This window comes from Elephas maximus, chromosome 15, assembly GCF_024166365.1.
Source record: "Elephas maximus indicus isolate mEleMax1 chromosome 15, mEleMax1 primary haplotype, whole genome shotgun sequence".
Classification (NCBI taxonomy): Eukaryota; Metazoa; Chordata; class Mammalia; order Proboscidea; family Elephantidae; genus Elephas; species Elephas maximus.
In genome coordinates, this window is record NC_064833.1 from 72,015,492 (window position 1) to 72,030,551 (window position 15,060).

Below are 15,060 nucleotides of genomic sequence, written 5' to 3' on the forward strand. Positions count from 1 at the left end.
TGACCACTTCCCATACTGTTTCAGACCTTACCATCTTACTGTTTGCTGACTGTTCCATTCCAGGGTCACTGAGCTTAGATGCTGTCATTGTAAATTAAACAGCTGAGTGTTTTCATCTTTTCCATGTGTTACAGCATGTTTTCACAGCAGTCTCCACCACACTTTGGGCAGCAAGCAAACACCAGCATGTACAATAACAATATGAACATCAATGTATCCTTGGCAACCAATACAAGTGGTATGAACAACATGAACCAGATGACAGGACAGATCAGCATGACCTCAGTGACCTCTGTGCCTACATCAGGACTGTCCTCCATGGGGCCCGAGCAGGTGAGCTCCCAGAGAATGAGAAGCAACCTTTTTTCTTCTGGTGGGGACTTGGTGCCTATTTCTGCATTAAATGTATCTTTCCATGTACTTAACATCTGCTGTCAACTCCCACATTTATTTTGAAGAGTGTCTTACCACCTTAATTTAACCCATGTTAGTGAGATTAACAGAAATGCTTGTTACTGACGAAATAAACTTGAACGGGCTCCTAACTGCTGAAGGATTGTTAAAAATATTTCCTAACTTTCTTGTCATTTAAGTTTTTCTCTTATTTGCGGAATTCAGCAATGTGCAAGCTGAGTATCTGAAGAGGGCATGGTAATTGTGCTTTTTAAGTAGCTTTGTTTTGGCTTTCTAGTTTAAGAACTGATTTTTTTTCTAAATGCAAAACCAGATGGGGAAAAAAAAAAAAAAACGGTGCCATCGAGTCGATTCCAACTCCTAGTGACCCTATAGGACAGAGTAGAACTGCCCCATAGAGTTTCCAAGGAGCGTCGAAAAGCAAGGGTTAAGTCCCCTGCCGTCCATTTCACCCTAAACGGTGCTTCACTGTGAGGCAACTGACACAGGCAACGCAGAAACCGTCCGTCTGATTTTAACCTCGGGACTATGGATACTGTGATTTTTCTGTCAGTGACACTGAATGATTCTGCGAGCCCTAAGGGACACTCCAGCTTCACTAGGTGGCAAAGAGACTCAAAGCATTTGAGATAGTAGGTAGCCTGCCTTGGATTTCAAATCTGTGGTAGGCTGACCTGGAAGTAACAATGAAGATTAATAATTTTCAAGTTGTATTTACAGAAGATCTTATTTTTCAGAGGGCACCAAATGCTTGTCATTCGACCACTGATCCTCAGTAATTCATACAAAGTTAAAATGTGGCAAGGAACCCTGAATCTTATTTTACATATGGAGAAACTGATGCACGGAAAACTTCAGTGATTTAAAGTGAAAGATGAAAAAATTGAAAGCCCTTTGCAATATAAGAAATTTCTGTGCATACATATTATATATTTGTGTGTGTGTGTATAGTACTAATAACTTGTGTTTCTGCAGCTGAATGATGATGGGTAAGCGCATATTTGGGTAAATTAGTTAAACAGACATAAATAAGGATTTTGGGGGGTATCTTATTGGAGAAAATATAAGACTAATACTGAATTTCCTACAAAAAGCAGGCTACTAGTAAGTCCTGCTTTGCTTTCTAGGGAAAGTGTACATGGGATTGTCTGGTCTAACATGGGTCTTCATCCAGCCTACTGAGAAGTAAATTGGTTCATCTTGAATAATCGAGATTGGTTGAAAACTTTTGCAAGGATTTAAACCTTTTCAATACCAGAGTTGATTTGAAAGCCCCCGAACACAACTGCAGTGTTTGTCTTCTGACAAAATGATTCCTGTTAGCATTGTATGTTTATTTTGTAGTTTGTAAGATAAGTGTACAAATGCTAATGAATAGTTGACGTGATCAGAATAGAGTCACAAAATCCAGCACCATTTTGGGTATTCGTACTTGCTTTCACTGATTAATAATTTGTCTGAGTAGCAAAGATACCAGGAGCCCTCAGATGACGTGAGGGTCCCAGATGTGAGTCATTGGTCTAACTGAACATAGGACTTGTGTTCATGAAAGTGTTCCAAGTATTAGCTTCTCTGTTAAATTTGATTTCTGTACCAAATGCAAATAAATTTAATTTTGCAGGCAGCTAGTCTATTACAAGTATTTATTTTCATGTTTCTCCATACTTCCCCCAAAATATATACATGGGGGAAATGATACAGGGATGAAGCTGTCTTTTTTATAGTCCCTTTTCCCAGTAGGGATCCTGGGTGGCACAGTCGTTAAGAACTCAGGCTGCTAACCAAAAGATCAGCAGTTAAAATCCACCAGCTGCTCCTTGGAAGCCCTATGGGGTGCAGTTCTGCTCTGTCCTGTAGGGTTGCTATGAGTTGGAATTGACTCGACAGCAGTGGGTTTGGTTTGGGGTTTTTTCCCGTGGATATACTTAAAGGAAAATTGATGGTAGTTGGTTCCCAGTACGCTTTTGGGCACCTGCTGAATGTAGCCGCTGTCGTGTCTTGTCCCTCAGGTTAATGATCCTGCTCTGAGGGGAGGCAACCTGTTCCCAAACCAGCTGCCTGGAATGGATATGATTAAGCAGGAAGGAGACACATCACGGGTAAGAAACAGCAAAGAAATAAGTGAATATGGTAGCAAAGTGAACCATGACTGTTTTATGGACCAAAATTGGCATAGATATATCATTAACCAGGAGGTTAGATAGCTGTAATACAGTATCTTCTGATTTCACCGGGCATACAATGGTTTTGTGTGAAGAATTATTCCTTAAGTCTATGTTTTATTCTTTCTTAGTATTTCATTCTGTTTAGGCAACAGTCTTATGTCTTACTTGTATTACTTACTTATTACCTTAAACACTTGTCCTAAGGAAAGCAGTATTACCACGTTCAACCAATTCTTGAACAATAGAATAATGAGTACTCAGAACCCGTAAGCTGTGTGCCCAACAGCAGATGTCTCACAGGGGAGGCTCTGGAAGCCGTGTGGCATATAGCCAGGCAAGTGGGCTGGTGTGGGAAGGGACGTAACCCTTTCTTTTCTTTTTTTAATTTTATTTTGGTGAAATATATGTAACAAAACATTTCAGCCATTTTTACATGTACAGTTCATTGACATTAACCATTCATCGCGTTGTACAGCAGTTACCACTGTTTATGTCCAGATTTTTCATCATCCTTAACAAAAACCCTGTACCGCTTAGGCAATACCCTCTTATTCCCCCTCCCACCCACCCCATGTAAACCTAGTGAACTTCGATCTCTGTGCATTTGACTGTTCCGGGTATTTCATTATAAATGAGATCACACAACATTTGTCCTTTTGTGACCGATTTATTTCACTCAGCATAATGTTTTTAAGGTTCATCGTGTGGACTTCATTTCTTTTTATGACGGAGTAATATTCCATTGTATGTATCTACCACATTTTGTGTATTCATTCGTCTTGATGGACACTTGGTTGTTTTCACTTTCTGGCTATTGTGAATAGTACTGAAGTGAACACTGGTGTACAAGTACCTGTGTTCCTGCTTTCAGTTCTTCTGCATATATACCTAGGAGTGGAATTGCTGAGTTATAAAGTAATTCTGTGTTTAACTTTTTGAGGAACCACCAAACCGTTTTCCACAGCAGCTGCACCATTTCATAATCCCACCAGCAGTAGATGAGACTGGTAGTTTTCTTTTGAAAAGTACTCTGTCATTCTCAGTGGAGAAAACGTAGGGTTGATGTTGAATTTCCTTAAAAAAGTAGATCATGAAAAGTTTTGTTAATATTAGCATTCAAGTTTAGAAAGTAATACATAAATCTGATCCAGATTTTAATAACACATTGTGCTAATTTTTTAAACACGGTTCCTCTTGTAAAGAACCACAGTCCCGGGTGGCAGAGATTGCCGGCTGTGTGGGAGTCCTGTGGATGTGGAGTGAGGCTCATATGCACCAGTGTACAGGAGCTCATTTAAACAGTTGACATACTGACATAGTAAGCCAAACAGAGGGGAGCCCTGGTGGCACAGTGGTTAGGTGCTCAGCTGCTAACCAAAAGGTGGGTGGTTTGAACCCACCAGCTGTTTCGTGGGAGAAAGTTGTGGCAGTCTGCTTCCGTAAAGATTACAGCCTTGGATACTCTATGGGACAGTTCTCTGTCCTATAGAGTCACTATGAGTCTGAATCAACTCAACGGCAACAGGTAAGCCAAACACAAAATGGAATATATTTCTTTATTGACCATGTGCTTGGACTGTAACCCTGCCGTTGATTGCAGTGTGAATGCCGCACGGCTCTCGGTCGTGCCGCACCCTCAGAGGGCTGGACTCTTCTCCGCTGCCAGTTCTGTTCTCCTTTCCACCGAGCCTGTGCAGATAGCAGCCACCTAACTAAGTGATGGCATACATGCAAAAAGTAGAGGCTGAAAACCTGGGTTGCCTTTCCTAAAGGACTGACGACGTCACTGATAATTAGGTTCCCACAGGACAGCCCATTTTAACCCAAAAGTGCCAGAGAGCCTAACCTCTGAGCACTTCATCTCTCTGAAAAAAATGCATTTGGGAGGCTGGGATCATATTAAACAAACACAAACAAACCCATTGCCGTCAGGGCAGTTCTGACTCGTGGTGACCCACGTGTGACAGAGTAAATGGAGCTTCATGGGGTTCTCTTGGCTGTAATCTTTACAGAAGTAGATCACCAGGCCTTTCTTCCACAGCACTTCTGGATAGGTTCAAACTGCTAACCTTTTAGTTAGTAGCCAAACACAAACCATTTGTGCCACCCAGGATAGCATTACCCTTCCTTAATCCACCAAGATGAGATCTACACCCCTATCCCCCTTCAGTGTGTGACGATGCCAACCTAGGCCTGCACTCCACAGAGCAGGCGCCCTGGAAATTCCCTTTGTAGGTCTGCCTCTCAGAAGCCCTGCATGGGCCAGGTCTTTTCTTCCAAGACCCCTGGAGTCAACTTGCCTGTATGTCCTTTCTTCTGCTCCCATGAGCCTCCAAGAAGAAAAGACTTGCCTGCTGTAAAGCAGAACACTTGTTGACTCCATGTTTTGTCTTTTAAACAATTACAGAAACAACTCTGTATTGAGCATTTACCATGGCCTGGTTCTGTGCTGAGAACTTTGCTTAGGTTGTGTCATTTAATCCACACGACAGCCATATGGTATACCTGCTGCTTTGAGAGTTTAAATGGCTTGTCCAGGGTCCCACAGCACCAGAACGTGAGCCCAGGCAGGCTGACTGCAGAAAGAGCCATTTTAACCCCTGTGCACCACTCCCCACCTTCCTTAATAGACCACTGAGCTCTTGTGAGATTTTTCTAAGGGTTTTATGCAGGTAACAATGGAAGAATCCAGAAAGGAATAAAGTATTTCCTTCATCGTTGCCACTCCCTTGCCGCTTTTTATTCAGATCCTGAAGGGAAGAGAAGAACGTTGACAGTTGCTAGTGGGACAGAGAGTAAAGATTTGGCTACATTTTTTGAAGAGTCCTCAGAATTGGGCAGTGGGTACTGAAGCTTTGCGGGGAGGAAGCAAGGAAAAGGAAACGAAACACTTGTTGGTCTCTAGTGCACCAGGGACTGTGCCAGGCGCTTCATAGATACCTAAGCCTCCCCAGCATTTTCAGACAAGGAGACTGAATTTCGAAGGAATTGGTAATTTACCCAAGGTCGCAAAGCTAGCTAAGAACAGGAATCAAGACTTGGGGAGATGGTGGCCAAGAGCAGTACAGCTGAGGGAGAACGAGGCAGGATGGCAGGGGTGGACCTGCAAGCACAGTCAGAAGAGGGAAGGAGAGAGGGTGAGGAAGAACACTGGGAGCACCACAGAGTCAGGAGCCTCCGCCTGGGCTCCACTGACTGGGAGGGCAGGGTGCTGGGCCCCGTGGGCTGACAGAACCCCATGGTATTTACCTAAACGCACATGTTGGCGCCTGGTGGGCACTCACCAAACTGAAGATAGGTTAGAGTTAGGATCACAAACAGCAACTTGCAGTAAATACAGCATGTTCTCTTCATCAAAAGTGCCTTCAGGGATCCGTGGTGAGAACTCCCTCTGTTATTATCCAGCCCAGGCCATTGACATGCCTCCCACTTCCTCTTTTTTTCCCAGTTCTCTCTTGAATTTGGTCTGCGCTTTGTTTCATGGTGAATGTTAAGTCACAGAACCGTCTGCCATAAACACTCCTGTTGGTCCTTCAGAGAATAACATGTAGAGTAGACCCTTTCTAATCCCTGAGCGATAACTGGAGATCACACTGCATTTCCAGCCTTTCTGCTGATGTCTGAATAGATGCGGCTTCTGCATCTCCTCTTTCTGTGACACGGTGTGCTGCTGATGGGCATCAGGGACTGTTTTCAGAATTTCTCTTGGTAATCTGGTACCATTTGTTGAACTAGAAACCACTGTGAATCCATCATTAATTGAATCTGTGTCCTGTTTGTCTCCAGATTATAATTGTACCTTGCTTTAATTTAAGCAAAGCTAGTATATCTAGCTGTAATTTACCAAAAGCACTAGAGAAGGCGAATTATTTTACTTAATCAAGAGTCTTCGTTTTACAAGGACTAATCATAGTATTCTTTTATATTTGGCATACATTTAAATATATTAAAATCGAGTTTACTGCTCAGCAGCATGGCTCTGGCATAAAGAGAGCATAGTTGCAATTGATTTCATTTACTAGTGTTTACAGAAACTGATCATAACCTGGATCAAGCTCATAGGTGATGACGAAAATGGTGATGACATTTATGGAGCATTTATTATCACCCAGAACTATTTAAACACTTCATGGACATCGTTTCATTTAATCCTCACAACAACCCCAAGGAGTGCTAGGTACAGAAATCTCCCATGACCCCCAAGTGGCACAGCTGGGATACCAGCATCACCCCTGAAATCGGCGCCAGCTTGATACTCTCTCTTAACAGACCGGTGCCGGCTGATCCTGCTCCTTGAAGTCAGTCTGTGGTAAAGAATGCTGCCGCAAAGTTTCTAAGCCCATAAGTCGTACAGGAAATAAATACTTCTCAGTAGATTGTTTCTTTCCCAGAATAACTGGAGTATTGAGGGGTTTTTCCACATTTTGGTCAGAACTGTGGAGTATTTTCATGTGAAATCTTACCAGTAACACACATTAGAAATATATGTTATTCAGCTGTTGAAATGTAGAGAAAAGTGCGTTAGCTCTTCTTCTCTAAGAAGAAATGTAATCACAGATACTCCCCTAATTTTTTAAGCTTAGGGGAATGATGCCCTTCATTCTGCCCTTGACCACTAGAATTCACCATTTGGCAGTTGTTTTCCCAGAATTCTCTTTTCAGAGTGTGGTAGGTTATTAATTAATCTTAGATTAATCTAAAGTGAAATAGGTAATTTGGGGGTTGGCTTCCTCTCTAACCTTACTAACACCAGGTCTCTCTCTCTAATGTGCTAGAATTCTGGGTCTAAATGTCTAAATCCTGGACACTGTTGTTCTGTGTTCCCACAGTACCTGCTATTTCCTCTCACATAACTCTGATCACATTTTATTGTGACTTATCGTTTGTCTTCTTTGCCTGTTCGGCAGTTTTGTGATAGCAGTGACTAGAAGTGTCTTTAATCCCCAGCACCTGGCACATAGTAGATGCTCAATTAATATTTGCTAAATGAGTGAGCATTGTTTTAGGCACAGTCAGTAATCAAGGAAAACCTATTACAGATATAGTTGCACTAACCAAGGAAACACCTCCTACAAAATTCCTTGCTGTTTAGTAATTCAGATTGTCAGCGCATAGCAGCCAGAGACTAGCAAGAACTCATGGGGAGTCAAAACCCAAGTTTATTTCACTTGCTGAAGCCATGGAGCACACACCCCATAGAATCTTGGGAGTATCTCAGTAGGGGGAATTTCTAGGGTGTGGGCTTGTACTGGATGATTTTAAGGAGGGGCCAGGCAAGTCGAGGCCACTTCTGGATTGGAAGCTATCAAGGAACAAGGGCAGTCCGGCAGTTGGCTATCTTAGTTATCTTTGTTGAGAAGACGGAGGGATGAAATTGGGCTAGGATGTACCTGGTAGTAAAGTAGCCATTCAAAAAGACTGACTGACCATCTGTTTGTAGCTGAGGCATGGCCTTGTCTGTGTCCTGGGAGAAACATCATATATGATCTGTTTACCTCCTCCTGTCCCTTTGGAAACATTGTTTGTGTTTAGGAATATCACGCATAAAATCAAGTGTAACTCATCCAGGTACAGCCTTGTGATTTGCATTAATTAAAGCAGCCAAGCATTTTGATGTTTTTATGATCGGCTTTATAATGGTTTTTCCAAAAAGCCAGAGGTATCTCACAACTTTCTGTTTTACTGCAGAAATACTGCTGACACTGAAGGTAGCGGTTGCTTCTTTCTTCAGCTGACCGGGCCCACTTACTCAAAACCCTTAGCAGTCTGGAGAGCTGCGTCCACTTGTTCTGACCCACCGACCTGCCAGCCAGTTCTGCCAGAGCGAGATCCACAGACAGGCCTCGGCTCTGCGCCAGCGTGGAGTCCACACGGCTGCTTCAGGAGAAGCTGCCTCTTCTCTTGACAGTCTGAAGCTCACATCCAGACAATTGCTCAGTCTGTTCACTGCATTCACCTTAGTGCAACTTAGATCTCTCCTGCAAAGTAAATGTTGACAGGCAAATTTCATACCCATGTCAGATTGAATGTATTTAAATGTACGTATTTTTAAGGAAAACAACCATGCTCTTGTTCTGTTCCTGTTTGGTTCCAGACACTGGTTTCTTGCTTTGTTTTCCCTGGCTAATCAGCCTACTGCAAAAGAGTAAAATTGCATCTGGGAGAAAGAAAAGACTTTGAAAAAATACAAACCTAAGGTGTTTTAAGCAAAACCCTGCATTTGGAATAGAAGCAGGGCAGGCACCATGGACAGCGTTGTATATACAGAAACACCCAATAAGTGAAGAACAATAAAGCCCTAGTTGTCTCTTTGTAGAAGACCTTAAAGACCAGGTTGGAAAGAGTTTCCATTTATTGAACAGATCAAAAGGGAGCCTGTGAGGGCTGTTAATATTAACAAGGATTGTTTCTCTGGTTCTTTGTTAAAGAAAACCAAACTAGTTCACTTAGATCATGAATCAAGAAGAAATACTTTTCATCCAGATTAAGTTCCCATTAGATTGATTCAGACAGCTTGAACTAGCACCTCCTCTTCCCCACCTGGCCCTCAGTGTGCCCATTCCCTCTCTGTCTTTACAGTTCTCCCCGCTTTCGTTCATTGTTTTAAAGTAACACACACAGCAGAAACCAGGTAAGCCCTTTATTTCCTTAACTATTTTGCCAGCCACTTACCGGTTGCTAAGTACTGAATAATTTCAGAAAAATGCATTTACTGGCAAGGAGAAGAGCAAAGTTACTACTCGATCCCAGTCAAGCTAAGGATACCTGCTTTGGAAGCATGTTTGTTCTGTTCCCCAGCAGCTCGGGCCTACAAAACAGGAGAAAATAATAGCGTGTTTAAAATTGACAGCAGATAGATATCACTACAGATCGAACCACCGTCGTGTGTTTTTTATTTTGTTTTTTAGCAGTGCTGACTAAGCTGAAGTTTTGTAAGGTACATAAAATCCAGTTTCTATGTAAACAAGCAATAATTTAAGTTGAGAACTTAAGTGTTTTAATTGTATAATTTTTGTGAGGTATACATATTGTGGAATTGACTCAAAAATGAGGTACTTCAGTATTAAATTAGATTATCTTCATAGCAACGTCTCCTAAAGGTGTTTTGTAAAGGATATCAATGCTTTGACTAGACCTAATTTGTAGACTTAAGACTTTTTATTTTCTAAACCTTGTGATTCTGCTCATAAATCATTAATCTATATAATATGCAGCCGCTGTAGGAACCAATTCTTGATTTTTATATGTTTATATTCTTTTTTAATGAACCTTAGAAAGACTACATGTTACTAAGCAGGCCACTTTTCTGGTTGTTTTTCTTGCCCGCTCTGGTAGGGGAATAATCTTTTATTAATTGCATCGGTTTCAGACAACTGCAATACTAAGAAACCGATGATGTTTTTTGAGCTATTTCTCCCCGACCCCTGATACACAGACTTTCTTACCTAAATTTCCAGATGATGTCTTTTTGATGTCTAAAAAGCAAAGCATTTTGTAATATCTCATTAGCCAGGCTTTTTAGGAACAGAGAGGTTTTTCCTTGAAATCTGATTATTTTGTGGCAGGGTGAAAAATGTACAAACTACCCCTATTTATATTTATATCTCTCTCTATATGTACAGATTATGGAAGTATAGAAAGAGATATAACCCAAAGATCAATGATGAATAGACAGTCTGAAAGTGTTGCTCCATACTAAAGAAATTTTCTGGAAATTTGCATTTCGATATTTTTTCCACTTGAGAGGGATCTCAATACAGGGAGGTGGCCAAGGAATAGCACTTCTCAGTGGCCACCAGTTCACACATCCCGCTCAAAAGGCTCTACTTCCTCAGCCAAACCATTGGGTTGCCCGACTGTGATGGAAAAATGAGCAGATGTTGGCCCCGGACTCCACGACCTCACTGGTACAATGAGACTTACGTTATAGCGATTTAACCTGACCAGTTTTCCATTGGTTTTTAGAAAGATGTGAATTAGAATGACTTTACACAGCACAACAGAGAAATGGAGTTGAAGCTGGATTTGCTTTGTTTGGAGTTTTTAGTCCCTTTTCACTCTAGCAAACACTGTCCAAAAATATCTATATTGTTTATCCATCTGCCCACTGTGTTTTACCATGAATCCCAGTTCAGACAGAGCTACAAACCTGCATTCCTGGTAATGTAGATGATGTCACAATCGTTACTGTTTTGAAGGAAAAGAGATGATAAGTTCTCTCACGGCCCAGATCAGGTAATGGATTTTGCTTTATATCTAATCAGGAGAAGAAAAGTCAGTGAAGGAAGCCTCTGATCATATTGATCACTGTAGAAGCAAAAGCCAAATCAATTCCCTTCATTATCAGTATTTCTCATGCTGTACACAATAAATTTGTTAGACTGAGTACTTGGTTTTTGTTTAATAGAACAAATAATCAGTGTTTTACTTATATTACTAAATGTGAAAAACACATAATGTGAAAGTATGCATACATTAACTTGGTTGTAAAACTCATTTAAGTGTTCATGTAATGTGGTAAGTAAAAAAGTGAAGTGAGCTGTTTTACTACAATGAATTCGTTTGACTCAAAGATTAAAATGCCTCCCCTCCCCCATGTGTATCTCTTCTGGCCTATAATCATTGAAAGCAATGTTTTTGCAGTTTATATAATGCAATTTTTAATCTGTGTTTAAAATGGAGTTCATATGGGCTTAACACATGCAATGGGTGGCACAGGTCCACTTGCAGAACCCAAAGATACACAATCAATTTTGAAATGCAACTTAAGCCATTAATTGTTGGTGTGAATTTAAAATTTTCTAGTATTTGTATGGTAGTATGCTGCCTAAGAGCAAAGCATTCTCTGCACAAAAGAAAATTACTGTAGTGGCTTCGATTTTAATTAGAATTTTCTCCCTGGTGTTTCTTTATAGACTAAAACAAAATCTTTTAAGTTTCTTACTACAGGTAAAAGCTATGTGCAAGAACCTCAAAATGCTAAAATCTAGCATAATGCCTTAGATCTGTTTTTAAGTCTTGTATATTCCTACATAGCTGTCTGATGTATTATATTTGTATAGTGAATTGTGTACAATTTTTGAATAAGTGCATCATCGCTTAACCTTCATGTTCTTGAATAGCGATGATGATACATTTCTTCAAACATTTAACTGTCTTTTTTTCCCTTTGTCATTTGTGGGTTTTCTTTGTACAGTTCCTCATGAAGTTGCATCTGAGATGTGTGTATATGAAAAGATTATACAAGGGTAAAATTAAGCAATATATTAACTATGGTTCTTCAGGAGAAAGCTTACAGTGTTTCAGGTTGTGATTTATTTTCAAAATGGAGTTGATTCTGAACATCACTTTGTTCACCTGCATTGATGTTTGTATTTCTAGTGTGAGCAGTTTATGCAAAAGTAGATATATTCAGAGAAATTTTAAATACATTTATGCAAGTTAATATTGCTTTGCTGATGCTATTTGCTTATTTGATGTTAAATAATGCTATTGTAAATAAAGAATTCTGTTGTTATTGCATCATTTAATAAATTTTAATGCCTTCGGGTTTTACATGGCTTCAGAAAAAATTTTTTTATATGATTTATTTTGTCGTTGTTGAGAATATACACAGCAGAACATACACCAATTCAACAGTTTCTACATACAACACTTAGTGACATTGATTACATTCTTTGAGTTGGACAACCATGCTCACCCTCCTTTTCTGAGTTGTTCCTCCCCCATTAACATAAATTCACTGCCCCCTAAGGCTCCTATCTAATCTTTTGAGTTGCCGTTGTCAATTTGATCCCATATAGATAGTTCTTAAAAGACCACAATGCTCAAGGCAGAAATTCTCTCCTAGTTAAGCTAAACTAGTGTTTGGTTTTAAGAAGACTTGAGGGGATATTTTCGATTTAAGGTTTAAAGATCGTCTCAGGGCAGTTATTTCAGGAGTTCATCCAACCCTCAGGGCTTTGGGAAGTCTGAAGTCCATGAGAACTTGAAATTCTGATCTGCATTTTCCCCCTTTTGATCAGGATTCATCTATGGAGTCTTTGATCAAAATGTTCAGTAATGGTAGTTGGGCACCACCCAGTTCTTCTGGTCTCGTGGCAAAGAAGGCAGTTGTTCATGGAGGCAATCAGCCACACACTCCATATCCTCCTCCAATTCCTCTCTTGTTCCAGATGAATAGAGACCAATTGTGCCTTGGATGGCTGCTTGCAAGTTTTTAAGACCCCGGGTACTACGCATCAAACTAGAAGATAGAACAGAGGCACTAAACATATTAAACCAATTAACTGAGATGTCCCATGAAACCATGACCCTAAACCTCCAAAGCAAGAAAACAAATCCCATGAGGTTTTTGGTTGTACATAAGCAGCCTCAGCAGGTTTTTCTTTTCTTTTTTTGTCATCATTGTAAATATATTTGTCACACAACTTTTATGGCTTTAAAGATTTTAATGTGTTTATATTGTATCTTCATAATTGCATCTAAATTAAAAGTACCTTACTTGTAACTTGATAATTTCTTACATTTACATGGTAGTTGACACTACTCACACTGCTTAAACACGTATATTTTTCACGCACCTTTGGCATTCATCATTTCCTTTGTGCCAATATACTCATTTTATAGATTTTCAGTTTGAAGCTGAGAGGAGGTATGTCTTGTTTAAGATTGTCTAACAACTTAATGGCAAATACAGGCAGAACCTAGGTCCACTGAGTCCTAAATGCTCTTTTCACCATGTGGTTCCATCTCCTATTCCCAAATATCCAAGAACATTTATGACAATGTGGGCTTCTGGCTTACTAATGTGGACTAGCTTACTATATATTACACTGAACTATTCATGACAGTTTAATAAATTGGTCTGTTAATATTTGATAGTTGATAGTGCAAGTCAGAAACTACATGAAATGTTATTAAATACAATTCTAAAAATGAAAGATTAGAAAAATCCGTGTTACTGTATCAGCAGATTAAAGGGGGAAAAAACACACAAAAAAACATACCATTTGATAAATCTGCATAGGATAAACTTCAGCCCCTAATGCATGAGAAAACTGCTAGGAAAAACAAATGTCCTAAGTTTAAGGTTATCTGATGCAAACCTGCTGAAACATCTTACTTAATAGTGAAACATTACGAAGTATTGAAGTCAGAACAAAACAAGGAGGCTCACTACCAATGCTGAGAAATGGGGTATTAATACTGGAACAGAAGAGAGAAAACATTTTCAGCCAATTTGACCATCTATAGGAAAAACAAATGAATCAATTGACGGGCTCTTGGAATAAGTAAAAAAGCTGACTTGAATCAACAAAATCAATACATCCATGCTAATTTCAGAAACATTTCTAAATATATTCACAATAACAATAATACCATGACTTTAAGATTATACCCAACAGGAAGTGTGAAAGGTTTTTGTGAAGAAAACTATACAGTTTTACTGAAAGACATAAAAGACCTGAATAAATGGAGACACGTCATGAACCTAAGACCCAGTATTGTAAGACCGTTGTTTCATCCCCTAAATTCATTATAATCCAATCAAAATCTAAGAAGTGCATTTGGAAGATAAAACGTACAATAATAGATGAGAAGTTTTGGAGAAAAAATGTGAGCCTTTAACGAAATATTTTAGAGTTGGATTGATCAGTGCTGTACAGTACTGGTACAGAAATTGATAAACATCAGACGCATAGAGTTCAAAAACAGATCTCTGTATATTATATGTAAGTTTAATACATTATAGAGATGACGTTTCTAATCAGTAGGAATCTGTTCTCTTTAAAAAAAAAATGCTGAAACAAATGACCATATTAGGGGAAAACAACCAAGTTAACTCCCTACCTCACAACATTAACAAACTCCTGATGGATTGAGGACCTAAACGTGACAAGATGTAAAATTATTAGAAGGATATGTCTACATTCTGTGACAAGTGAATGCATTCTTTAAAAAAAAAAAAAAAAAGTTATTGAGAGGAATAAATTTAACTACATAAAAATTGAATATTTTATTTAAAAAAAAAGTTTAAAAAGCTGAAGACTCGGCAAACAATTTTGACAATGATGTTAAATAAAGTTCATACAAATTAGTGAGAAAAAGAATAGAAAAATGAACACAGCATGAGCAGGTAATTAATGAAAGTAAAAAACGGCTAATAAGTCTAAAATGATGGACAACACCATGAGTAATCAATAAAACGCAAACAAAATAAGGATATACGGCATATTTCATCTATCCATTGGGCAAAATTTAAGAGCTTAGTAATGGCCACGAATACATCCCTGGATGGTGGTAGGAACATAAATCCTTTGGTATCGAGGGCAAACGTTTGTATAAGGTTGGTAAGGTTGGAAAAGATTCTCCTTTGAATGTTCAGTAAAACTCATCACTGAAGCCATATGACTGGAATTGTCTGGCAAACTGTTCAAAATAGTCTCATTTTTTTAAATCCACAGTATCTATGAGGGTG

General features: G+C 39.4%; 1 protein-coding gene across 10 annotated transcripts in view; it reads left to right on the forward strand.

The window, feature by feature from the left end:
• NCOA2 (nuclear receptor coactivator 2) overlaps positions 1-12,084 on the forward strand; it is a 319,160-nt gene extending 307,076 nt beyond the window's left edge. For all 10 annotated transcript variants that reach the window (XM_049853545.1, XM_049853541.1, XM_049853548.1 and 7 more), the window contains 3 exons: positions 135-333; positions 2,424-2,513; positions 8,268-12,084. In XM_049853545.1, coding sequence (XP_049709502.1) covers positions 135-333; positions 2,424-2,513; positions 8,268-8,279 — 301 coding nt within the window. In that variant the 3' untranslated portion in view covers positions 8,280-12,084. The remainder of the gene's footprint in view (positions 1-134; positions 334-2,423; positions 2,514-8,267) is intronic.
• The last annotated feature ends 2,976 nt before the right edge of the window (positions 12,085-15,060 follow it).